Source organism: Enhydra lutris, unplaced genomic scaffold (assembly GCF_002288905.1).
Source record: "Enhydra lutris kenyoni isolate GAN:26980312 unplaced genomic scaffold, ASM228890v2 scaffoldscaffold8, whole genome shotgun sequence".
NCBI lineage: Eukaryota > Metazoa > Chordata > Mammalia > Carnivora > Mustelidae > Enhydra > Enhydra lutris.
In genome coordinates this window covers 43,216,890-43,243,022 of record NW_019154092.1, presented here as the reverse complement: position 1 = coordinate 43,243,022, position 26,133 = coordinate 43,216,890, and the positions used below count along the sequence as shown (strand labels likewise).

The following is a 26,133-nucleotide window of genomic DNA, read 5'->3' as shown; positions in this document are numbered from 1 at the left end:
ACTTAAACCTTATTTTATTATTTTCCAGTCACCAAAGGGGTTTCTGTGTGCTTGCCTAATATGGTTACATAAAGCTGCATCTCTGAATGAGCTGACCTGTTAGTACTGAGATGAAGAGTTTTAAGAAACTTGAAGTTAACAGAAAGTGGCATCAGAATTGCACACCCTAGACCAGGGATGAAAAAACAACCACCTTTTAAGAGATTAAGCCCTAAGAAAGCAAGAGGAAGGGAGTTACTGTCTGACAAGACAGAGAACTAGAAGTACTCTAAGTGGGTTCCAGAAAACTTGGCAGTGCTGCGATACAACATACCATGTGAAAAACCTCTACTCCACTCTCAATTTGCTAAACAGCCAGGAAGAAACTTTTTTTTAAACAGGAGAAGGTAATAGGAAACACTCATTAAGACTTTCTAGATCTCTCTTTGCTCTTTTGCTCCAAGGACCAAATGCCATATTAAGTGACAAGCCTGAAGCTTCTCAAAACTAGTATTAATAGCAGATGAAATTACTCAGTTCAGAGACGGCTTTCTTAATGTCCAAAGTCATATGAAAGGGAATGGGACTGTTAATGTGCTTGCTGATGGTATTTTTAGCTTCTTGTTGCTGAATTAGTGAAGTTGAGCTGGTCTCATGAAGCCTATGGACTGCTCATCACTGGCCAGAGAAAAGGTTTTTAAAAACCTGAGTTAACAACATGATTTTTTTTTTTTTTTTGGCAATATAAAAACTTAGCTAAAAAAATTTTTTATAATGGGAAAATGTATTATAAAGCACAATTACACTGAAAAATGCAGTCTCCAAAGCATTGTCTTTAATTTCTGAAATAAAATCATTCAAGAAGTTAAAAACTTGATTTACAGTACCCAAGAGATTCATTATGAATTATTTCTTTTATTATTTAGATCTGAGTTAAGATACCCTATGAAAATCTTTTATCAACACGTAAAGGCAGTCTCTTGAATAGTAGTAGATAGTTCCTAAGTACTAGAATATAACCTGAATGTAGAAATCTGCGGATTTGAACTCATTTGTGAATTACCAAAACAACCTCAAAGACACTGAGGAAACTCTTCACTTTAATTTGTAATCAATATTTAATTCAATGAATACATCTCAGCTTTAAGAAAAAGCAAAAACAGAGTTAGTTTATAAAAATGAAATAAAATGATTAACCTTTTCCAAAAATTTTTTTTCAACTTAGTTATCAAAATATAAAAATCACCAAGTATATGGCCCAACCAAAATCCTTAACACCAAGGTAATGACCAATAATAATTATTTTCCTTTTTTACAATTTATATTACCTCATTTCTGAAATCATCTATGTAACTATCTTCAAAAATCATTTCTCAAAATAGATTCACTATATATTGATGGCATTTCAGTATTTCAACTGTATGTAATATAGTTACATACAGGGTATATGGTTATTTCCCATCTAAATGGCCTTAAGTCTGTGGTAGAATATTTTAGCATTTCTTAATCAGACCTTAAGGGGCTGTATTAACCAGACACCTAAAACAAATATTAACTTTGTTTTCTATTCCTTTATGAAACAGGATTGCAGAGTTGTAAACTAACATCTATAATTTAATAGAATTACAAATACTAGAGGGGTGCCTGGATGGTTCAGTTGGTTTCGCTCAGGTCATAACGCCAGGGTCCTGGGATAAAGCTCCACATCGGGTTCCCTGCTCAACAGGGAGCATGCTTCTCCCTCTCCCTCTGCTGCTCCCCCTGCTTGTGTTCTCTCACTTTCTCTGTCAAATAAATAAATAAAATCTTTAAAAAAACAAACAAAAGAATTAAAAGTACTAGATAGAAGGGGACACAGGGATTAAGAATTTCCCAACAGTGGTATATGCCAGCTAGATCTTAAATACAGTTTGCCACATTTAGGACTTTAGGAGTACATGGGTGGGCATCAAGGTGGCCCCTAATGATTCTCATTTCCTGATACTCACATCCTTGTGTCATCCCCTGCCCACAAAATAAGATCTTACAGAAATTATGATGTGACTTTTGAGGCTAAGTCTTAAAAGACCCCAAGACTCTGTCTTGCCTTCTCTTGATCACTGACTCTGGGAGAAGTTAGCTATCATGTGAAGACACTCAAGAAGCTCTACAGAGAGGTCCACACAGAGAGAAATGGAGTTTCCTGCAGACAATAACACTGAATTACCAGCTATGTGGGTAAACCACCGCAAAAGTGAATCCTCTAGCCCCAGAAAATCCATCAGATGACAGCAGCCCAAGCCAACATCTTGACTGCAACCTCATGCAACTCTAAGTCCAGAGCAAACCAACCAAGCCATTCCCAGATCCCTGACCCACAGGAACGAAGATCAAGGACTGCTATTACTGGTTTAATCAGCTAAGTTTGGGGAGTACTCTAGTTCAGAACAAGTAACTAATACAGAGTACAAGACCATCAGACAGATTTTTTTTGCATAGAGGAATGATATAGCTGAGCAAGCCTGAGTAAGTGCTTCAGGATGGTTAAAGCATAAAGAGACAAGGCTAGGAAAGCACACAGGGACCAGGAGCAAGATTATATATCAGAGAATGTATGTATATATGTCCAGCTAAGGAATTTAGACCTTTGGGCCAAGCAATAAGTAGGGGAAACGATGCAAGTTCTTTAGCAGAGAAGTAATTAGATTCAAATTTGGAAAGAAATACTGAGTAAGAGTAGAGATTAAACTATGACTAGAAGCTCTCCCAATAGGGAGACCAGTTAAATATCCTCTTAACAGTACAAGAGAAGAAATGAAGAAAACAGTTGTGAGGTAAAACTCCTCTGGGACTTGTAAGTATTCATAGCCAAAGAGTTCACAGGCAACTGAGTTCCAATCAGCTGATTGCACTAAAGATGTATGCACGGAGCTAATCCCTTCGCAAAACCACTCAGAGACCTTTCAGGATCATTCCAACCACTGTCACTTCCTATTCTACTCACAGTCAAAAGCTTTACTGCCAATGTGGGGTGTTCCAAATGTGTATCCTCATAACTAGTTAATGCTATTCCCTAACCACCAGGAGCTGTCAGATCTCAACATCAGTCCTACCATGAGAAGAATAAAACATCTATCAAGAAGCCAAAAGCAACTGCTGAATCCAAATTGAGGCCAAATAACCGGCTAAATGCCACCATTTCCAACCTCACCTCACCATCTCATTCAGGGTGGGTCTTTCTCCTGAGCTCTGGTTTTCCTCCCTCCTACAGACCACCTTCCACTAATCTATATGGACACTGAGGCCCCCCCAAAGTCCCAAGAACCATGACTCCCAATGATGCTCTCTTGAAGCCAGAAAAAATTCTTATTCTTATGACTCTAGATTTTCCCCTTAACACAATGTCTATTCACAACAAATTAAAATTTTGATACAACGATTTTATTTATATGATTTCAAAAACAAGTAAAACTGATCTACTAAACTAGACGGGTGATGCATTCACCACTTTCAAAGAGCAAAAAAAAAAAAAAAATAGTATCCACGAAAAGCAGAATAGTGCTTATCTCTGGTAGGGAGAAGGAAAGTTTTTGACTGAAAATGGGATAGGAACTTTTCTAGGGGTGTGCAAATTTTAATTCTCAATCTGGGTGGTGGTTACCTAGGTGTTGGCTCAATGTTATTCATGAGACTATACATATAGTTGTTTTATATACTTTTCTGTATATTCTATTTCTCAGTAAAAATGTTTATAAAAAGGCAAGGCTCCTCAACCCCCCAAAACGTTTAAAGTTACAATAAATATGCAAATAACATGAAGAAAATCTACTAAAGAGGATTATTTAACTACTAATCATGTATGGTTAAAAAGTATTTCTGCCCCAGCCATAGCATTTAAAACAAATATTATTTGCCTCCTAAATCAACAAAAAGTATACCAAACTATCACACCTATACTGGTGAGCATGGTAAAACTGGTTCTCACATTCTGATACGGTCTCTGTAAAGCAATTTAGCCTTCTGATTCAGAAACTCTTTAAATCTCTTAAACTGAAATATGAGAAGAGTCACAAGCTTGAAAATCTTACCCTCAATGGTTTGGGGTTTTTCTAACATCTGGAAGAAAAATTAGAACATAAAAAAAACAAACAGAACACTGTTTAAGAAAATTATGTAGACCTATTTGAAGAACTATAAGTTATCCTTTACCTTTAAACTGATCATTATGCCTACTGGAACAATGCTTTTAAAAAATTTTTATTAGAAATACACGATCATATATTTATACACAAAACAATTTTATAGGATTGCCTTCAAAATAATAGGTGAGGGTATCAATGAAACACAGCTGATAACAGCTGAAACTGAGGAATGAGTATATTAGGGGGAGGGGGCATCTGATATTTGGTGTATGTTTGAAATTCTTCAAAATAAAATAAATTATTTTTAATTAGGGGGAAAAATTAAGTGATGAGTGGAAATTAAATATTTCCAACTTTTTAAGCTAAGGAAAAAAGGTATGAAAGGATAGAGGAAAACAAATCAAAATCCTATATTTATGCTAAGAAGCCCCCAGTATTTTATTTAAATTTTCTGTTATACTTCTATAGTTTAAAAAGATATATTCAAACTCTGAACTGAGGAAATCTATTTAGTTATTTACTCTTTTGAAGATTATTTAATCAAAAAGTTTCTAAAAACTCCAATTAACCAAAAATTCCTGAATCTATCTTCTGAAACAGACACAGTGAATTATTTTTATTTTCAGCATCTACTTCAGATTCTTCCCTGGCTTTTTAAGCTACATTTTTACAGCTGTTCTATTTTGAAACCTAGTTTTCTTCTGCTGCATATTTATGTATTCAATGCTAAAACCAGCATTTTGTTACTTCATATTTTAGCTGAAAAAGACAGTTCTTGTCTTTTCTTTCAGACAGTTAAAAAGAATCAAATATGGACACCCTATGTGTGACTATATCAGCTACTCATGAACTGCTGATTAGTTAATGTGATATAAGGAGTATTATACTTATCTAAAAAGTTAGATTACTCTGTAATTATACTAAAACGTGTGTGTGTTCGTGTGTGTGTGTTTTAATTACTATAAAGAAAATCTAAATATAGGGAATCAATGTTGAAATGCACTTACCAGGATGATTGGAAATGGGAGGCTGGAATGCAAGCTCATTGTGAACTGGCCCTAAAGAAAAGACAAAAATCCCATTTTTATTTATTAAAAGTTTTCCAATGCTAAAACTTTTAATAAACCTTGCTTTTAATAAAACTTTTAATAAAATAAATATTTTAATAAATATTTAATAAAATATAACTACTGTACCTCAGGAGTTGTTTAAATCAAGCTTATGCAATATCTAAAAATTTAAAAGCTTTGTTTAGATTACTTTATAATAAGCAAATACTCGAGTTACTTTTGTGGATAGTTAAGAGCTAACACTTTAATGCTATGTGCCAAGTGCTATTAGCAATTTACAATAATTGTACATGGAAACCTTAATGTAAATTATAAATGAATTATTCATGTAACATGATAGACTATAATTTACAACGTAATATATAATAATAATTCAAATTGTAGGTCCATTCTGAAAATAAGTGTTTAAGGTTTATTAAATTAAGGATATTTACATAATGGAGCAGTAGCTAAGATATTTAAGAGATTATTAAGTGTTAAAACATCCTGCTAAACACTTCACAAGTATTACATTTACTCCTTACAACATTCCTTGAAATGGATACTATTGTTACCCTTAAGGCTTAGTTAGTGAGGATTATATAACCTGTCAACGGTCACACAGCCAGCTAAGGGGTCCAAGCTCAGCACCTTAACCACTATGCTGAGCCAGGCAGCCATAAAAAAGTATATTCTCTAAGACATGGAAAAACAGTAACATAATTGAAAATAAGAAGGATACAACAATATATACGCAGTATGATATTTTCCCTCCCAAGTGTATAAGAGACCCATTTATATGACTGGAAGAAAAAATACGACAAAATTTTAGAAGTAGGTATCTCTAGGTAGGAGCACTCTGGGTAATTTTTATTTTCTTATTTCCACTTTTCTGTATCTTCCAAGTTTTCTTTGGTAATATTACTCTTATAACGGAGGAAAAGGAATTTAATACATAAGAAAAATGTATGCTCTTGACTTCACTAAGCCAGATGAACAATGTTCCTCTTCTGCCTGAAACTACAAGCTATGATTATCAGTAGAGTCTCCTTCCCAAACAAGACTGCACAGAGTAATGACAGATTCAACATCTAAGTGTCTACAGTATGCTGAATAGTATGATGATGAGTACCTTGAGATCTTGACACTCAAGGAGTTTCAATCCACTTAGGGTGGATATACAGGTATACATGAGATCTAAGAACATATAAAAAGCAAACAAACAAATGAATGGAAATCAATGTGGTGTTAATGAAACATCAGCAACAGAGAAATAAATGTATTTAGTAAACATCACTCCTCTAAAACAAAGGTATGATAACAAAACTACAAAAAGTAAATATTGTTTACCAAAAATGCTGAAAAAGCAGTAGTCATTTAATGAAACTAAATTGTAAGATGAATAAAAGATGCAAAAACATTTAAAAAAAAATAGAAAGGAAACCAGTTCTCAAAAAAGAAAAGGCCCTTACAACAAAAACGAGAGCTTACAGTAATGTCCGGGATGGGGCGGCATAGGCGGGTGGTGCTGAAGATGGCCGTTTTGGTGGTGAGGCAAATTAGGTGTGTATGGTGCGCTCCTACTTCCAGTCCAGGTGGTAGTGCTGTCTAAAAATTAAGGCCCACATGGATTAATTTGCTTTTAGAAAGTCTGCCTATTTTTTCTCAACTACTTAAAAGATTTTAAAAAGCATGTACATACTATGATGGTAAGTAGCTGGCTGACCAGTAAATCCATTCTGCTGCTGTCCTGGCTGAGGCCCTGAAGCTATCTGCAACAGTCCTTCACTATGGCTGCCCGCCAGTATACTGGCAGGCTGACCTAGAGGAATAAGAAGACATTAATACGGTACATTGATCGATGCAATCCTATGTTTTTATACAGTAAATGAAGGACAAATTATATCTGATAATCACAACTATAAAGATGGGCAAAAAATGGAACTTGTCCGTGGTCTATCAAAACCCTGAAGTTATCTATGAAGGCAAACCTTAACTTGAAAATGTCCGAAACTGTTCTACCTTAAGTAATGTCTAGCTAATTTCAGAGGACTTTTCCTTTGTAAATATTCTTCAAATGCCAGCAAAATCCCACTATATGTCTAGTCTATCATAATAACTTCAGAAGTACATCAGCTCATCCCTGGCCATGCCATGTAGCTCTGGACCTTTCTGATTAGGACTCCAAAAGTCCAAACTCAAGAAAGTTTGTTGAAAACTGGAAATTCATTATTATCAGCACTGGTACTGGTAATGGCAAAATGCAGAGTTTGATAAAAGAAAAGCAGAGCAGGCAAATATTTTAAATGGAATGTGATGGGTAAGGTGAAGTTTAGAAAAGGTCAAGCTCCACTGTTCAATCAACAGAGCACTGCTAGTAAAAAAAAAAAGAAAAAAGAAAAGAAAAACAGAAACAAAAAACAAAAACCACAACAACAAACTATAAGTCTACTTTGAAATTTTTTCAGGTACTTTAAAAAATCAAAAATCACCTCCTTCCAAGAACACTATCATCTTCCTGGATTGACAGGAAATTAGCTACCCGTTCTATATGTAATATACCAAGAGGAGCAAGATTTGTCTGGTTTCTATTCTATTCAAAAACCATTCTACGGTATTGCTTACTGACCTACTATTTTTTTTAAGATTTTATTTTTTATTTTTTAAAGTAATTTCTGCCCCCAAAGTGGGGCTCAAACCCACGACCCTGAGATGAAGAGTTCCATGCTCCACCGACCAAACCAGCCAGGTATACACACGACCTACATTTTTAAGGCTTTCTTTTTTTTTTTTTTAAGTGGAAAAAGTTTGATTTCTTCAAGCAAGCATTAATTAAGCCAATTGTTTATTGCATTTGGAAAGCACTGAAATTTCACAACTGTTATCTATCACTGGAATCACTTTCTCATCCAAATGGGAATATAGATAGAAGAAAGGAAATGACACCATTACTCAAAGTACCAAGGAAAAGGAACACTTTTCTCCTCTCTGCAAATCACATTTCCTTATGGTGAGGATTATAAAATTAAAAGTTAAAGAGATTACTGCAATAATCCCCAAATTATTTACTTTTAAAGATGTTTTTAGGAACCCCCTCCCTACACATATGCCTAATTTTTTCCAAGTTATCTTTAAATGTTAATTACATTTACTCTTGCTTTTAACAACTATGCATGCCACAGACTTAGCTAACTTACAAAAAGTGTCACTATGCAGGTGAAATGAGATTATCTTAATTTACAGATATTTAGAAAGAAAACCTGAAAATATTCAAGTGCCAAATGAACACAGACTATAAAATAGCTCACTGTGGTTATCTCTACTGAATATTTCCATTCCACAATTCCAAGTATATAAGATGAAATTAAATAGTAGAACTAAACTATACTAGCTCATTTGAAATAGTCTTCCAATTCCTGTTTTAGTCCTATTTTTTTCCTTTTAATTCTATCAATACATGTTTTGAGATCTAGAAGAACATTTTGTGACAGATTCTAAAAATAATCATCTATTCAATTAGAAAAATATTCATCTATTCAATTAGAAAAATAACCAAGAAAAATTATCAGAATTTCACAAATACCACTTTTTCTAGTATTTAATAGGACTTGACTCCAGGGCATAGAACACTTAAAACCATTTTAGCAAGCATCAACAAAGGCATGCAAATTCAATCTCCAGATAATATCAACAGAAGTAAGTAAGTAAGTGGCTGTACTCTCACTAATCTATGCTTGGGTGGCTATAATGTGCTTGCTTTCTCTTACTCTCCATCGCTGACTACTCTGTCAACTACATTTCCAAATTGGTTAATAAAGAGTAGACAGATAACAGAAGCACTAAGTAATTAAGAGGGTCCAGGTTCTAAAGTAGGTGCTTAACCTCTAAACTCCACTTAGAATATGTTGCCTATGGTGAGACCGTCATCTTACAAAGCAAATCCAAAATATATTGCTTTGAAGAGGTAAAATGAATTAGAGGGAGGATATTTGGTACACCATACTTATAAACTTAATTAGAGAAATCAGTCCTCTATTTATTCCAAAGATCAAATTTCTATTTTGAATCTGATCAGATATTAAAGTAAATAGAATACTGCTCCCTTTGGTAGCTGCTAATAAAGTACTAGTCCAGATCTAGCAACAATTACTGCTGATGTGGGCTTAGATACAATCTCCTTAGCAACCAGGTACAAATAACACCATATATAGGCCAAGACCCTGCTCTGTAATTAGTTTAAAACAAAACAAAACAAAAAAAACCTGATTGCCAAACAGCAAACTGTGCAAACTTCGGTACTGTGAAAATAAATAGCAGTATTTATAGAACAGAGTCATTATTGCCTGATCGGGCCCCAAGAAAAGATAAACCTAATAGCCCTCTGCCTCTACAATGTGGCAAAGACAATGGCATCTCTGTCATGGGAAGAATCTTTTTGAAAAAGATTTCTTGGTTAAAAATAATTAATAATAATACATAGATACCTAGAATTTAGCTTTATTTCAAAACAGACTAGAATACTTAATGTCTATCTTGAAGGATATATATATTATATATTATACATATTATTATTATAATATACATATTATTGTATATAATATATATATTATAAACATGATCAAGATCGCTTTTTCTAAGTTTGTACAAAGGAAAACTGAAAATGACTATTACAAAGTAATATTCTGCCAGATACAGCACAACAGAAACCCTGATTAAAGCAAAGTGTACAGTTCAATTGACAGAGATTTTTATAAACATCTTGGTCCAAAACTACTTGTTAACTGCTTAAATGCTTCTCTAAAATACATCCGAAAGTGCAAGACAATTCTTATTTCTGCATGTAATAGTAGAGAAATTACAAATTAGACCACTAACTTAAATCAGTATTATAATCAAAGTCATTACTTAAATTCCAAGTGACTGTACATCAACATAAAAAAATTTAAGTAAATTATAAACACCACTTTTTTCAGGACCAACTGAGAAACCAATTTAATACTTTTTTCCTATAAAAGATACCACAGTACTTTTAATTTTTACTTACTTGGAGTTTTCCTCCAAGTAGATATAATGATGACATACAAATATTAAATAGGGTAAGATCAACTTGCGGACTACATTTGATTCTACTACTCACTTGTGGAAGCCACAGGAATGTTGGGAAAGTTGGTGGTGCTGGTAGCATTAGACTCAGACGGAGCTAACAGAGCTGGGGTGCTGTACGTCTCCGTTGAGGCACGATTACTTGGTGGATGCTGGATGGTTTGAATTGAATGCCCTTCAGTTGATAATGATGGCTGTCCCTCAAAGTCATGAACATACTCATCCTTCACCAACATACTTGGTGGAGCTATATAAAAAAATTAAACACATTTTAAAACCTTATAAGCTTCAGTTACCAGAAAAAAAAAATCTTGTAATATGACAACACCTAAAATCAACTATAGTGTAAATAACTCTAACTCAAATTTCTTTCATATTTGAAAAGAATACTTTATATCCAAAAATATTTATTTAGAAGTAGGTATCTCAGATATATTCTATGAATCAACCTGACTGACCCCCTGAAATTTGAAACTATAGACTATATTTCAACAACTTCCAGCAATGGTCCTCAAGAGGTATTCCTTAGTTTCTGGACTAACCTAGAAGTAATAACCATCTTAAATACATGAGTTAGGTGAAAAGTAAATAGCTGGGGAAAATGTTTATCCACAAGAAGACAAAACTGAGATCAAGTACTTGGCTATATCTTTTTGCTAATTTCACAGTGCAGAAATATGAATGGGATCTGATAGCTATCCAGTTCCAGGATTTAGACGTACTGTTAAGCGACATGCTTTGAAAGTGAAAGTACTGAATGTCCACTATAGGGTTAGAACCAGAAAGAAAAATTCTAAATGCTAAGTCAAACTGAAATTTCCTTCTAAAAACCCAAATCAAATAATGATCTTTGACAAATACACGTGAAAAAGTTCAATCAAAATCTTTCACCTATGTGGTTATACCTTAATAAGCAAACCTAAACTCTAGCTGATAGAACATAACACTTTTCCTTTAACAAACCAGGGAATGGTTGCCTTTGTTTTAAGAAAGAAAAGAAAACAAACTGCACTGATGTCAACTATTCTCTGCCCAGAACCTCCCTATTTGTTTTAGGCTACTGCTTTGGGGTATGCTTTTTATCTTTAGCAAACAACTCTTCATTGCTTCTAAACTAACACTCTCCCAGAATTTTACAATCCACTGAATTCCAATACTACAGTCTCTTCTTAGAACAGTCAATAAATAGTCCACAATAAGACATTCTCTTTTCTATTAAGAATCAACATATGGCGCCCTTTGTCTTTCCCTATGTCAATTTTTGCAAAAACTTATTACACATTAATACCAATTTGTTACTTGGCCCCCTTTTTTTAAAAAAGTGGGGCTTTAAAAAGCCCCAAAGTAGGGCTTGAACTCGCAACCCTGAGATTAAGAGTCACATGAACTACCGACTAAGCCAACCAGGTGCCCCAACATGGACTTTTTTTTTTTTTTTTTAATGAGACTATTTCAAAGCACTAAGAATAAACTGCTGTTCAAATTTCTATATAATCTCTTATGGGCTTCTTCATACATCAAAAGTCATGAAGGGGCACCTGGATGGTACAGTTGGTTGAGCGTCCGACTCTTGGTTTCAGCTCAGGTTGTGATTTTAGGGTTGTGAGATAAGAGCCCTGTGTGCAGCTCCACACTCAGCACGGACTCTGCTTAAGATTCTCTCTCCTTCTCCCCATCCTCCACCCACGCATGCATGCACGTGCACTCTCTCTCCCTCAAATAAATAAATTTAAAAAAAAAAAGTCATGAAGATTTTGCAAAAACTTTTTCTTTAAAATATCCTAGAGAAACAAAAAGATAACTAAAAGGATGCTTAACGTATCACTATATATCAGTAAGAAAATTGGACCCAAACACTCATCACTAATCTTAGCCAAATTATAAAAATAAAAGAAAAAATTGTTTGGGACACAAAGTGGATATTACTGTATTTATCCAATCTTTTTTTTTAAATTATACTCTTCAACAAAGTTCTGTAATTTTCTTCATATAGATCCTGACATCCCTATGTAATTCCTGGATATTTTAGGATTTTTTGTTATTACTGTGACAAGGATCTTTTTACCAAGATATTGGTATTGCTAGCACATAAGGAGAAAGCTATTGATTTGAGGAAATAGTGGGTCAACTTGATACTCATCACTTTTGCTTTTCAGGTGACTCTTCTCAGCTTAATGTACAATCGTAATGACTAAACTCTACTTTTAAAGAGCTATGCCTCATAATATTTTCTTGCCTAATATATTGACTAAACCTTCCCCAAAGGTAAGTGTGAGACTTCTACCCAACTATAAGTCTCTTTAGTCAAATAACTTAAAACGTGTCCCTTAGGTAAAACTGTAGGATCAAGGATAGATGTCTGCAGTATACTTTTGCCGAGGGAAAAAAAGTAGGTTACAAAACACTACTGTACACTATGATTACATGCATGTTTTAAAAAAATCACAAACTGTAATTAAAAAAGCAAGGTCCAGAACAAGGGCACAATATGCTTTTTATGTAAGAAAGGAGGGAAATAACACATGTATTTTTGCATAAAGAAATCCTGGAAGGAAACACCAGAAACTAATAAAAGTGATTACCTGAGGTAGGGGGGAATGGGGGCAGGGGTGGGAGCACTTCTTTTCACTGTATACCTTTTTATAGTATTTTGATTTATGGACCATGTATTGCCTATTCAAAAAAATAAAATTAAAAAACATATAGTATATATTTTTTAAGTCCAGAATAACAGATACCAAACTATTAAGTATTTTTCTTTATGGACTAGCATTCAACAAATTCATTCACTGAATAAATATTTATTGAGCACCTATGTTCCAGGTACTGTTCTAGCACCCGGAATACATTAATAAACAAAAGAAAAATCTCTGCCCTCATGGAAATTAGACTTTTCTACAATATTTTTCTACTGTTTAAATATCAAATATTGAGCACATATTAATCCAGCTCCTCCTAGCTGTCTACCTTGATCTTCATCTAATCAAGTGTGTAAAATGCCATCTTTCATGCGGGGGTATAATGAGAATGATGAAACAATACTTGTAACTCATATAGCTCAGTACCAGGCACAAAGTGTATACTTAGCAAGTGTTAGCTGTTATGCTTTAACCATACTTTTAGAGCAATCATACATGTAATTGTAAAATGTTCTATGAAAGGTAAAGGAATGTATACGGGACACAAAAGCTGAAGCCACTGAACCCACCCTAAGTCAGTGCTCTTCATCACCACCAGCAGACAGAGCACTGCACTATCTGATGCTACTACTGCTGTCTTAATTTACCTTATCCTTCCTCCACTAAACTATGAGCTACCTTGAGTGGAGAAAACACACCTTACTTTTACCCTATTGTCCCTAGATCCTAACACACTACCAAGCAATACATGCTCATTAATATTTCTTAAAATGAATATGCAGACTGATGGGGTCATGGAAAGTTTCACAAAAGGTATGTGATAGGCTGGAAATGATTACCGTAAAATTCCAACTCAAAAGCGAAGGAATTATCTCATTTTCTGAACTTTTTTTTTTTTTTTTTAACCTGGCTTTGTATTATTTCTCTGTCCAAATCTAGAAGGGGCTGTGAAAAACCCCTATTGTTTTCTGAGGAAATAAGCCACTGAAGCCGGCCTTTAAAAAAACCACCACTAGGGGGATCTGCAAGGCTAAAGCAACCTTAGAGTCAATAAAAAGAGCCTATCACAATCCAACCAAAGACACCTACTCATAACAGCAGCATGTTAGGATGGGGGGCGGGGGTGTAATGAGTCTTCAAAATTGGCTCCTCACAACCACTCCCACTAAGGAAATTCTGATACAGATATCACTATAGGCCCCCAATCCTTACTCCCTACTGAGGAATAATTTTCCAAAATCATGGATGGAGAATGGTGAAGATCTGAAAGGTATTTACTTTCAAAGAAAATAAATGACATAATATCAATATCTGTGTAGCAAAGAGGCAGGAATTTAACCAGTCTTAGAGCTACCCTTCCCAGACCACAACCACATTACCAACCCACTATTCTCAGAAATCTAACCCTTAGCAAGTACCAAAAGGCACTATAGTCTTTCTCTTATACAGTGACATGGAAGAAAAGTGGACAATAAAAACAAGTAGACTTTCATGCTCTTCCTAAATTTTGTTTAAGGCCAGATGGTATTTCTGACTCACCTCTAAGATTCTGCAACAAGAAGTGCCAACACACTAATTTCCCTCCAGAACAAGTGCACACCTTTCTAAGATAATGGTGGTTCTTTATCAGAGTTGCTCTGCAAATTAATTACTTCTTATAAACCTTTTAGTTCATTAACATGTTCTAAGTAACAAAACTAAAGTTTTAACAGATCTCTGTTCTCAAATATTACACTAAAAAACAAACCCCTCCCACTACTGAGTTCATTTCCCTAACTCAAAACACACTCCTTTTTTTAAAACAGAATTGGATCATAGATGAAAGTGAAAGTAGCCTTGTTTTATTTACTCAAAATGTAACAAGACTGAAAAAAAAATTAATGTATGTAGTTTTAAATCATACTTAAAATTATCATTTACAAAAATAAATTTGGGAGAAACAAAGAAAAATTAGGATATTAGTATTTCTAAAGGACATGCTATACATGACTCCAAATTACTGAACATTACAGGTATTTATACCCATTTAAACTGGCTCTCTGAGATTTTCTTCCAAAACAGCCAGTTTTTTACCAATTCAAAAAAAACTCTTCTCTTATATGTTTTATATTCCCGTATCATATTTTTTAGAACACTTGAGTACATAAATGGTAGTTCAAATCCAAAGAACCACCAGCCTATTGAAATCCAATTTTAAGTACTGACGCATGCTCCCCCAAAATTTACATTTCCAAACAAATAAGTATTTTTCTTATAAGTTTTATGTTACCAGCACCCACACAAACTAATTTTAGGACAATAAAAAACAGAGGGGACAGAATAAAAGAAAACAGAGAAAGTTACAAGAAACAGATTACCTACCATTACTTTGCAGTGTTAATCCTGAGAGATCTTAATTTTTTTAAAGAGGAAAAGAAAATGAAATATTAATCATTACCATGAAAATATTTCCATTGTATTTAAAATTACAAAATGTAAATTTAATTCAGAGATTCAAAACTTCATGAACCATTTCAATTCAAGAAGAATAGTATAAATGCTATCTGATAGTATATAAACAATTCAATAATGTCTTCCACCTTACTTTTCAAAAACATGGTTCTAAATGGGCAGACTATGAACTATAATGAATACATAGTAATAAAGAAAAATACAAGTCTACTTTAAAGTTCAAATTTAAATATTTATATGTCATTAAAAATATCTGATTCTTTAACCTTAGTTGAAGTCCTGAGCTATACCCAAATTTATAATTTAATGTAGAAAAATTAAAACACTACTGAGATCTTTTCCTTTTGTGCATCTGAGGATAAAAGCAAAGCCTACTCACCAATTCCAGGTGATACAACTCGTTCGTAGTGATATGGATTCACACAGACACTATCACATTTTAAGTCAAACGCATACTGACAATATTTAACATGTTTGAGTTCATTTTTGTGAAGATCAGGCCACCTCCAGAGACGGGCATAGATCACATGAGGAAATCCCTTCCGACCTGCCACCTAGGAAAGATAGACAACAACTTATTGATCATCAGTTACACATTACACATTAAATAAGGCACTTTATATATGTTCTCAATTTAATTCTTACAACCCTACAAACTCAGTATTATAATCCCCATTTCATAAATGAGAAACATTAATGAACTAAGGTATTTTTTTAAGATCCATGCTCAGGCTTTTAAAATGCAAAAAAAAGTATTGAGTTTGTTGAATAACCATTCCTAAAATCTAGAAATAAAATTTTTAAATCTAATGACATAATATTTCTATATGTTTCTTTAAAAATATTCAGCACAGGACACACATGATGTAATTCTATTAAAAAAATGTAATCCATAAAAACGAAAAGATTAAAAATTTTATAAAATACAAGCTTTTAACTCCGAGTTTTCAAAATGTGCTTGAGTTCTTTTTCATACACAAGTACCAAGCATACAATATCAGACGTCCAAATTATAAAAGGGCCAATTATAACTCAGTTTTTAAAATGTACATAAAATTTCAAAAAAAGAAGGAAAAAAGCTACAAAGATGAATACCAAAGTGCTAAAGGTATGGGGTTTCTTCTGCTTTTTAATTTTCCAAATTTTCTACATTGAATTTTTTTCTTAGAACATTAAAAAATCTTTTATGATATATCTTTGTTATATGAAGAATATATTCTTCATAGATTCCCGTAACACACACCGCTGCAGGATGTACAGTATCTGAAGAGACGGCGCAGACATTACGTTATCTAATAGCAATTAAGAGGAAGCAAGAATTTTTTAATCTGCCACTACAAAAGACACAGAAAAACTCTCAGACAAGACTAACCTGAAGCCTCCCATCCAATGTCCTCTGTATGGTAACACATTTGCTAGGATGAGCTCCATTTGTAGTTATAGCTGTTATTAAAGAATCCAATTCATCTTTTTTCTCTTTCAGCTTCTTTACCAAACTTTCAATTGCTCTTTTTGCAAATGTTTCACTCTCTCCGCCTTGTCTATGGCACATCAAACTATGGACAATGCTCAGACAGGCATCGTTACTTGTCGGTGTATTTGTAATAGACATATTGTCCATTTGTTAAAGTTATTTCTTTTAAATCAAATATGTCTCCAATTTCCGGAGAAATTTTGATCTTTTGGAGGCAGTGAAAAACAATGGCTAACGTTGCAAGGAAAATTATTAAGCATGTGGTATTCGGGATAACCTAAAAAAAATGAGACATAGACATTAAAACACATTTCACAAAGTAGATTCAATTACTTGGGAAAAGATGGAAATGCTCCAGTTAAGTCAAAGAGTCAACACACATAATTTAAATTTGGTGCTTAGAGTTTTAAATAAATTAAAATGGTGCTGTTTTTGACATTCCAAAAAATATTAAATCTAAATCTTCTTATTATATAAGCATGCTCAGTCAGGTCTTGTGGACTGAACCAGTCACCCTAAAGTTAAATCTTAAAAAGACTTTTTAAAATGAATGCTAATGAAGACCAGAACTTAACAACTACTTAAACCTAAAAGTCTACCACTAATTCACATGAAAAATTTACCATCACCTGTTACAAAATGCCGTTTATAAGTTTAAAAACACCCATCTTTTTAAAGAGACCACTGACAACAATAAAAAGATGAATACAAATTTTTAAATGGACAAAGGACTTAATACCCATTTCTCCAAAGAACAGCCAATAAGCTATGAAAGACACTCAAACATCATTACTCATTAGGGAAATCAAAACCACAAGGAGATACTACTTTACATTCACTACATTAAATAAATCAAAAGAGTAGACAATAATAAGCATTGGTGAGGAAGTGGAGAAATGGAGCCAACATCCACTGCTTGTGGGACTCCAAAATAGTATTGTCACTTTGAAAAGTAGTCTGAAAATTCCTCGAAATGTTAAACAGAGTTACTATATAACCCAGGAATTCCACTCTTGGCAATTCTACCCAGGATTACCGAAATCCTATGTCCACACAAAAAAGTATATGTAAATGTACATGGCAGTATCATTCATAATAGCCCAAAAGTGCAGTACAAATGTCCATTTACTGATGACTACATAAATGAGTATATCTATACAATGGAGTATTATTCAGTCATAAAAAAGAATGAAGTACTGATACATGGTATAACATGAATGAACCTGGAAAACATGCTAAGTGAATAAAGCCAGTACATTACAATGGGGTGCCTGGGTGGCTCAGTCAGTTCAGCATCTGCCTATGGCTCAGGTCATGATCTCAGGGTCCTGGGATTGAGCCCTGTGTCAGACTCCCTGCTCAGGGGGAAGTCTGCTTCTCCCTCTCCCTCTGCCTCCTCCCCCATGACCATGCTCCATCTTTGTCTCTCTCTCTAATAAATAAATAAAATCTTATGGGGAAAAAAAAAAGCCATCCCATTTATATGAATTATCATTATAGGCAAATGCATACAGAAAAAAGTAGATCAGTGGTTGCCAGAGGCTAGGGGAAAGGGAAACAAGAAATGACTGCTAATGGGTATGGAGGTTCTTTTGGGGATAATGAAATGTTCTAAAATAGATAGTGGTGATGGCTGCACAACTCTGCCACTATAGTGAAAACCACTGAATTATACATTTTAAAAGAGTGAATTTTAGAGTACATGAATTATATCTTAATAAAGTTATCATTAAAATAAGAGACCACTGAATTCCTCAAAAGATTTTACTTGTAAAAGCAGTGAGGTAAATTATTTTCAAAAGAAATCAAAATACAGAAAATTGTATTAATGAAGAATCCATTCAATATGCACAAAACTAAAGTAACTTATCTAACCTTAAGATCTCACATGGAATAAGAAAAGGCCATCAGCCTAAGAATAAATGCGATAAACCTGGAGTGGAGACTACACCTTATGCTGAACTGTTTTTTATTTGTTTGGTGATGATATTGTATTCCATGCTTATTATTTTAATTTCTTTTGCTATTTACTTGAATCATTAAAAATCTATCCCCCACCAAGGTGCCTGGCTGGCTTATTTGCTAGAGCAAGCCACTCTTGATTTCAGGGTTGTGAGTTCAAGTCCCACAATGGCCGCTGAGCTTACAAAAACACAAAACCAACCAACCAAACAAAAACTAACTCATCAGTCTCTACCAAAGCCTGTTCCTCTTCTGATAACCTCTGCTCATGAAGCATTAATTCTACTCAACTACCCAGCACTGGACAGCGTGGTAAATCATCTCTGACCTACCTCTCTCATTCATTATCCTCACATCCTCTCACAGACTTACATGATTTTCTACCTTAGTCATTCCGAGCAGTCTCCTCCTTCCTATTCTCCCTGATGCTGTTGTAGTTTTGAGCCACCTTGGCATTTCTATCAATCACTTGGTATGTAATTCATGTTCTCCTCTACGGTTACCTATTTTACATAAATGCCTCTCTTCAACTAATTATAAGCCCAATGCAAAGAAGCAGTTTTCTTATACCTTGGAATAGTAAGCATTTGCCCACATTCAGTAAATACATGTTGAAGGAATAACCCAAGATCACCTGCCTGGGGTGGTGGGGGGAGTTGGGAGTCAGAGATCTAGATTAGAATCTTAGCTCTCACACTAAGTAGTTGGACAAATTAAGTTAAACTCTCTGAATCTGGATTAAAAGGTATATACAGAGCTCAAAGAAGAAAATCTACATGAAGTGCCTAGCACATAATGTTCAGTAAAAAGCAACTAAAAGGGCACCTAGCTGGCTCAGTTGACAGAACATATAACTCTTTGATCTCAGGGTCATGAGTTCAAGCCCCAGGCTGGGTATGGAGCCTACTTTAAAAATAAAAAGGAGGGGCACCTGGGTGGCTCAGTCCATTAAGCATCTGCCTTTGGCTTAGGTCGTGATCCCATAGTCCTGGGATCAAGCCCCAAATTGGGCTCCCTGCTCGGTGGAGAGCCTGCTTCTCCCTCTCCCTCTGCCTGCCACTCTGCCTACCTGTGCTCGCTCTCTCTGTCAAATAAATAACTAAAATCTTTAACAAAATAAAAGAAAATGAAAAGGAAGCTATAGACTGAGTACTAAAATGTTTAGTGTTTATAGTTTGGATACTAAAATGATTACCTTAAAAGGAGCTTTTTTTACACATTCTTTCAGTGTTTATTCCAGATTCTTTTATATGGTTCTTACAGATAAAACAAAGCCCTCTGAAAGCCCAGAAGTTTGTTTTCTTAGTGTAATGTCACATGTATTATTACCAAACTCAAAGCACATGATTAAGGAAACAGGAATTAGATAGATAAAAAATAGAGTCTAAATCTGTTGGCTGATATTTGAATTCCATATTCTTTATGTTGATTCCTCTTTCAGTTGAACAGTTATTTTTCTAAAACACAATGTGCATTTTTCTGTATTTCTCCTACTAAAATATGTCAAAGAAAATTTAGAAGGGCAAGGACAGAAGTAAATGACTCATCCAAGGCTCACAACTCAAAGGCATATAGGAGCCTGGCAAATTATATAAATGAATAAAATGTGTCAGGTTTAAAGAAAAGTACTGAGGACCACAAGTGCACAGCCATCTCAAGTAGGCAGCCACTGTTTACTTCCCGTGGAAGCAGCATATAAAAACACTAGCCCACTGCTGCCAGATCTTCAATGCTCATTCGGGTATGAAATCTCATTTTTAAGTATCAGCAACTTATTTGCAGAGAAAGGGGAGGAAGGAAAAGGGAGAGAGAAAAGCCACTGGGTATGCCAAACAAAACACACCTTCAACTCAAATCTGGCCCAAGAGAACCACCAGTTTGAAATCTCTGAGTGCCAACCTCATAACAATTTTAATATCTAGACTGAAAGATCTATGGTACAGAGATTATACTTGTCTTCTTCATCATACATGCCCAAATCCTAGGACATGTAAGTGCTTTTTATTGTCAAATGAATATGTTTCTGTATGTGCTTTCAGATGCATGTCCATGCTATTCCTTTTGCCTAAAACATCCAGTCTCATTTTATCTATCTGAGTAAGTCCTAGTTACCCTTCAAAATGCAGCTTAAATGTCTCTCCCCTAATCCTGGAGAATGACTTTCCTGGTGTGTTTACTTTGTATTCCCTGGTATGTTCATTATGCCCTCCCTCAAATTTAAAACACACCCCAGAAATTGGAAGGGGAGGTGAATAATGAGAGACTATGGACTCTGAAAAACAATCTGAAGGGTTTGAAGAGGTGGCGGGGTGGGAGGTTGGGAGAACCAGGTGGTGGGTATTAGAGAGGGCACGGACTGCATGGAGCACTGGGTGTGGTACAAAAACAATGAATAGGGGCGCCTGGGTGGCTCAGTGGGTTAAGCCGCTGCCTTCGGCTCGGGTCATGATCTCAGGGTCCTGGGATCGAGTCCCGCATCGGGCTCTCTGCTCAGCAGGGAGCCTGCTTCCCTCTCTCTCTCTCTCTGCCTGCCTCTCCGTCTACTTGTGATCTCTCTGTCAAATAAATAAATAAAATCTTAAAAAAAACAAAAACAAAAACAATGAATAATGTTATGCTGAAAATAAATTTTAAAAAATGATAAAAAAAATAAAAAATAAAACACACCCCAATTACAACTCAACACATTACAGTTATTTGATTAGGTATTTGTCTCATACTCTGTTGCCACAAATCTAGAAGTTCAAGAAAACAGCAAAACTTTTTCACCTTAGAAATTCCCAGCACCATGCACAGCTCCTGATATATACAAGGCAAACACAGACTGACTAGCTTTTTTATTCTGTGGCATTTCCTTGCAACAAATTTTAAAGGCTATAAATACTTTTGTTGTTGAATTCATTTCTGATACTACTTTCCAAAAGATTTATGCTAATTTAAAATGTAATTACAATGTTTGACTGTAACTATTTCACCACACTCAGATGTTACCATCCCTAAAACTTAAGCTATATGGGGGCCTAAAGCTTTAATTGCACATTTCTTTGAAAACTGATAAAACTGTCTTCACTTGGCACCTGAGTGGCTCAGTTGGTTGAGTGACTGCCTACAACTCAGGTCATGATCCCAGGGTCCTAGAATCAAGTCCCATATCCCCTGCTCTGCAGGGAACCTGCTTCTCCATCTCTCTCTGTCTGCCACTGCCCCTGCCTGTGCTCACTCTTTCTGTGTCAAATAAATAAATAAAATCTTTAAAAAAAAAAAAATCCTCACTTCCTCAAACACCACATTCTTTCTTGATTTTATGCCTGTTCTACTCCTATGACAAGTGCCTAAAACATAAAGTTCCCTGCATAAAAAATAATGCCAACAGAGGCATATAGATGTTTTCCTACATTAAACAGCTCTAGATAATAATTTTTTAAGAGTGATATGCAATGACAGAGTTGGCTCAGTAGGTCAAGCGTCTGACTTCAGCTCAGGTCATCATCTCGGTATCCTGGGATCCAGCTCAGAATCAGGCTCATCAGGCTCCCCACTCAGTGGAGAGTCTGCTTCTCCCTCTCCTTCTGCCCCTCCCATTCCCCAATTTGTGCTCTCTGTCTCTCTCAAATAAAATCTAAAAAAAAAAAAAAAAAAAAAAAAGAGTGGTATGCAATGATACACAAAAGTACTAGAATGGTATAAATAAATTTGTGAGTTCTGATTAAAACTCTAGCAGTATGATAGGGCAAGTCAGTATGTCTTTCAATTCTCTCTGTAAAATGGGAACAAACTCTTGCCTTGCCAACTTTACAGATTCTCTATGGTAAACAAATTGCAACACTGTATGAAAAGTAATCTGGGAACCATAATTGACCAATTCAACAAATACTGTATCTACTAGTACGCGCAAAGCACTCCAGAGACAAAAAACAAGTAGCACATAATCAGAAAGTGGTTCTCAACTCTATCAAACATCCCATTTTTGTAAAAAATAATTTATACTACCCCCTCTTAGCCATCCTGAAACAAAGTTCTAACATATGTACATACATTTTTTAAATTTAACAATGCCTTAATTGTAACATAAAGGAGAAAAAGATTAATATATAATAAAGTGTGCATTTCAATAAAAATGCCCAGGCATGGGGCACCTGGGTGGCTCAGTCAGTTAAGTGTCCAACTCTTGATCTCAGCTCATGTCTTAATCTCAGGGTCATGAATTCAAGCCCTACATTGGAGCATACTTAAAAAAAATTGTTCAGGCATGATATTTGCACTTAGTGTAGAATCATCGTAATTATGACAGCTTAATTATGACAAATTCAGACCTTCCAAGACAGGTGTGTTGTTCTGGCAACTCAAATAGCACAATAGCACTGCAGATGGTGACATGGATTTCCCCAAACACTGAATTCTTAACAAAATTCCAAATAACTTCAATTTAAGAAAAAGAAATAAGAGAAACTTAATTCCTGAAAAAATGAGTATATATTAAGATGGGAGTTAGGGGCACCTGTGTGGCTCGGTTGGGTGTTTGCCTTCAGCTCAGGTCATAATCCTTGGGTCTTGAGACAGAGCCCCACATGAGGCTCCCTGCTTAGGGGGGAGTCTGCTTCTCCCTCTCCCTCTGCCCTTGCCCCTGCTTGTGGTCTCTTTCTCAAATAAATGGATAAAATCTTTATTTAAAAAAAAAAAAAGATGGGGTTGGATAATTAATTACATATTAACCTTCTACATGAATTTCTGGGGCATGTGAAAGTATTATGGGATGCATGGTAATTCTTCACAGTTCCTCACATCATAGGATGGCATCCCTTGTCCCCCATCTACCAATGCTTCTCTAATTTCCACAACATCCCTTACAGTAAAGTACTTACTCCATTGAGAACCACCAATCTAGAAGATCCAAACCTACTACTATACTAAGTAAGAGATGAGAATAGAGGTGGCTATTAAATTGATTTGGGACTATAAATAAGAAAGGATGGGACGTCCAGAGGTAAGATAAGTCTTACCATGGTTTAGCAATAAGGCCAGGCTATGCTACATTGCAGCAACAACCAAACACAAAAATATCAGTAGCTTAAAACAAAGATTTCCTGCATAAGCTAAACTATCAGTCCGTCACAGATAAACAGATCACTGCTCACTATCATCTTTCAAGAATTAGGCTAAGGCTCCATCACTACTTATGTCCTCAAATGGCTGGGGGAAAGACAGGCTAACTCATGCACTGTCTCTTGAAGTCTCGCTTCTGCTCACATTTGATTGGCCAACATCATAAGGCCATGCCAGTGGTTCTCAACCACGAATACTCTGTCCCTCAGGGGACTTTAGCGATATCTGAAGACATTTTTGCTTGTCACAACTGGATGGGGAGGTGGGAAGCAGAGAACTACTGGTATCAAGTAGTAAAGGCCAGAGCTGCTTCTAAACATCCTGCAAAGCACAGGACCACACCCTGTGACAAAAATTTAGTCAGCCCAAAATGTCAGTAGTGCCGAAACTGGGATATCCTGAGCTATGCTTAAATTAATGTGGGGAAGGAAGACAGAGAAGTGCAGAGAGCCAAAAGAATACTGGTGGAGGGGCACCTGGGTGGCTTAGTGGTTAAAGCCTCTGCCTTCAGCTCAGGTCATGATCCAGGGGTCCTGGGATTGAGCCCAGCATCAGGCAGACTCTCTCCTCAGCAGGGAGCCTGCTTCCCCTCCTCTCTCTCTGCCTGCCTCTCTGCCTACTTGTGATCTCTGTCAAATAAGTAAATAAAATTTAAAAAAAAAAAAAAGAATACTGGTGGAATAATACTAGTAACTACCACATGTGAATAAGAATTTGCCAGGCTGAAGGAAAATCAGGAAAAGCAGAGGGATAAGAGTGCAGATTTTCTTTAGAGTAGGTTCATCACAGGAAAAAGGAAGGAAAAGTGGCATTAGATTTGCATTAGAAAGAAAACTGTAATTGAAAGCATGGAAAATAACTTTGGAAAGGGAAGCAAAACTAGTTAGGCAACAGTGATCAGAAAAGTGATAGGCTCTAGATGAGGGATATGGGCAATAGAAACAAAGGGGGAATCAATATCTCTAAGTAGAAAAGACTAGGTTTTTTTTTAATCAACTAAGCATAAGAGGTGAAAAGAAGGGACAATCAAAGAGGACCTATTCCACAGTTAACTGAATGATGAAGAAAGAATAAAAGATTTTATTTTTTTTAATCTTTAAAGATTTTTATTTATTTATTTGACAGAGAGAGAGATCACAAGTAGGCAGAGAGGCAGGCAGAGAGAGAGAGGGAAGCAGGCTCCCCGCTGAGCAGAGAGCCCAATGCAGGGCTCGACCCCAGGTCCCTGAGATCATGATCTGAGCTGAAAGCAGAGGCCTAACACACCGAGCCACCCAGGCACCCCAAGAATAGAAGATTTTAAAGGGTTAAGTAACATATTCAGTTTTAAATACACTGAGTTTGACGAGCTCAGTAGAAAAGTTAAGCCTGGGGGTTGCTAGGGGAAGGGGGGTAGGGAGAGGGTGGTTGGGTTATGGACATTGGGGAGGGTATGTGCTATGGTGAGTGCTGTGAAGTGTGTAAACCTGGTGATTCACAGACCTGTACCACTGGGGCTAATAACACATTATATGTTAATAAAAATTTTAAAAAAAGAAAAGTTAAGCCTATTCAAAAGTCTCTAAAATACAGATATTATGTAAAGATAGAACAAACCATCCTACGGTGACAGGGGTAATAGAAGGTAAAAAGTTAGCAAAAGGACAGAGGTTCATACTTTTATCTGTCTACCTATTGTGTGTTTTGTCTCTAGCCTTGCTATTAATCATAAGCTATTGCCTATTAGTAACCACAGCTCTAAAAGGCATTCCATGGACTACAAAGCCAGATAACCAGGCTAGTTAAGATACTCCCTAAATTGGGGGCGCCTGGGTGGCATAGTTGGTTAAGCTTCCAACTCCTGGTTTCGACTCAGGTTGTGACCTCAGGACTGAGATCAAGCCCCACCTAGGGCTCTGCACTCAGCAAGGAGTCTGCTTGGGAGTCTCCCTCTCCCTCTGCTCCTCCCCTCTGTATGCGCAGGTGCATGCGTGCCTGCTATCACTCATAAATAAATAAATAAACTCTCTAAAATCAAAAAAGTTGAGTGCTTGGCCTGAGAAGTTCTTACGGGAATTCATAAACTTTAGTTAAAGAACGTTGACTTTTGGGACGCCTGGGTGGCTCAGTGGGTTAAATCCTCTGCTTTTGGCTCAGGTCATGATCCCAGGGTCCTGGGATGGAGCTCCGCATCAGGCTCTCTGCTCAGCAGAGAGCCTGCTTCCCTTCCTCTCTCTCTGCCTGCCTCTCTGCCTACTTGTGATCTTTGTCTG

General features: G+C 35.8%; 1 protein-coding gene across 1 annotated transcript in view; it reads right to left on the bottom strand.

The window, feature by feature from the left end:
• Positions 1–26,133, bottom strand: part of LOC111142438 (SMAD family member 4) — a 53,553-nt gene that overhangs the window by 18,541 nt on the left and 8,879 nt on the right. Inside the window, exons 2-8 of the mRNA XM_022495568.1 lie at positions 16,715–17,093; positions 15,722–15,896; positions 15,253–15,282; positions 10,287–10,499; positions 6,852–6,971; positions 6,641–6,757; positions 5,108–5,158 (exon numbers count right to left, since the gene is read on the bottom strand). Coding sequence (XP_022351276.1) covers positions 5,108–5,158; positions 6,641–6,757; positions 6,852–6,971; positions 10,287–10,499; positions 15,253–15,282; positions 15,722–15,896; positions 16,715–16,963 — 955 coding nt within the window. The 5' untranslated portion in view covers positions 16,964–17,093. The remainder of the gene's footprint in view (positions 1–5,107; positions 5,159–6,640; positions 6,758–6,851; positions 6,972–10,286; positions 10,500–15,252; positions 15,283–15,721; positions 15,897–16,714; positions 17,094–26,133) is intronic.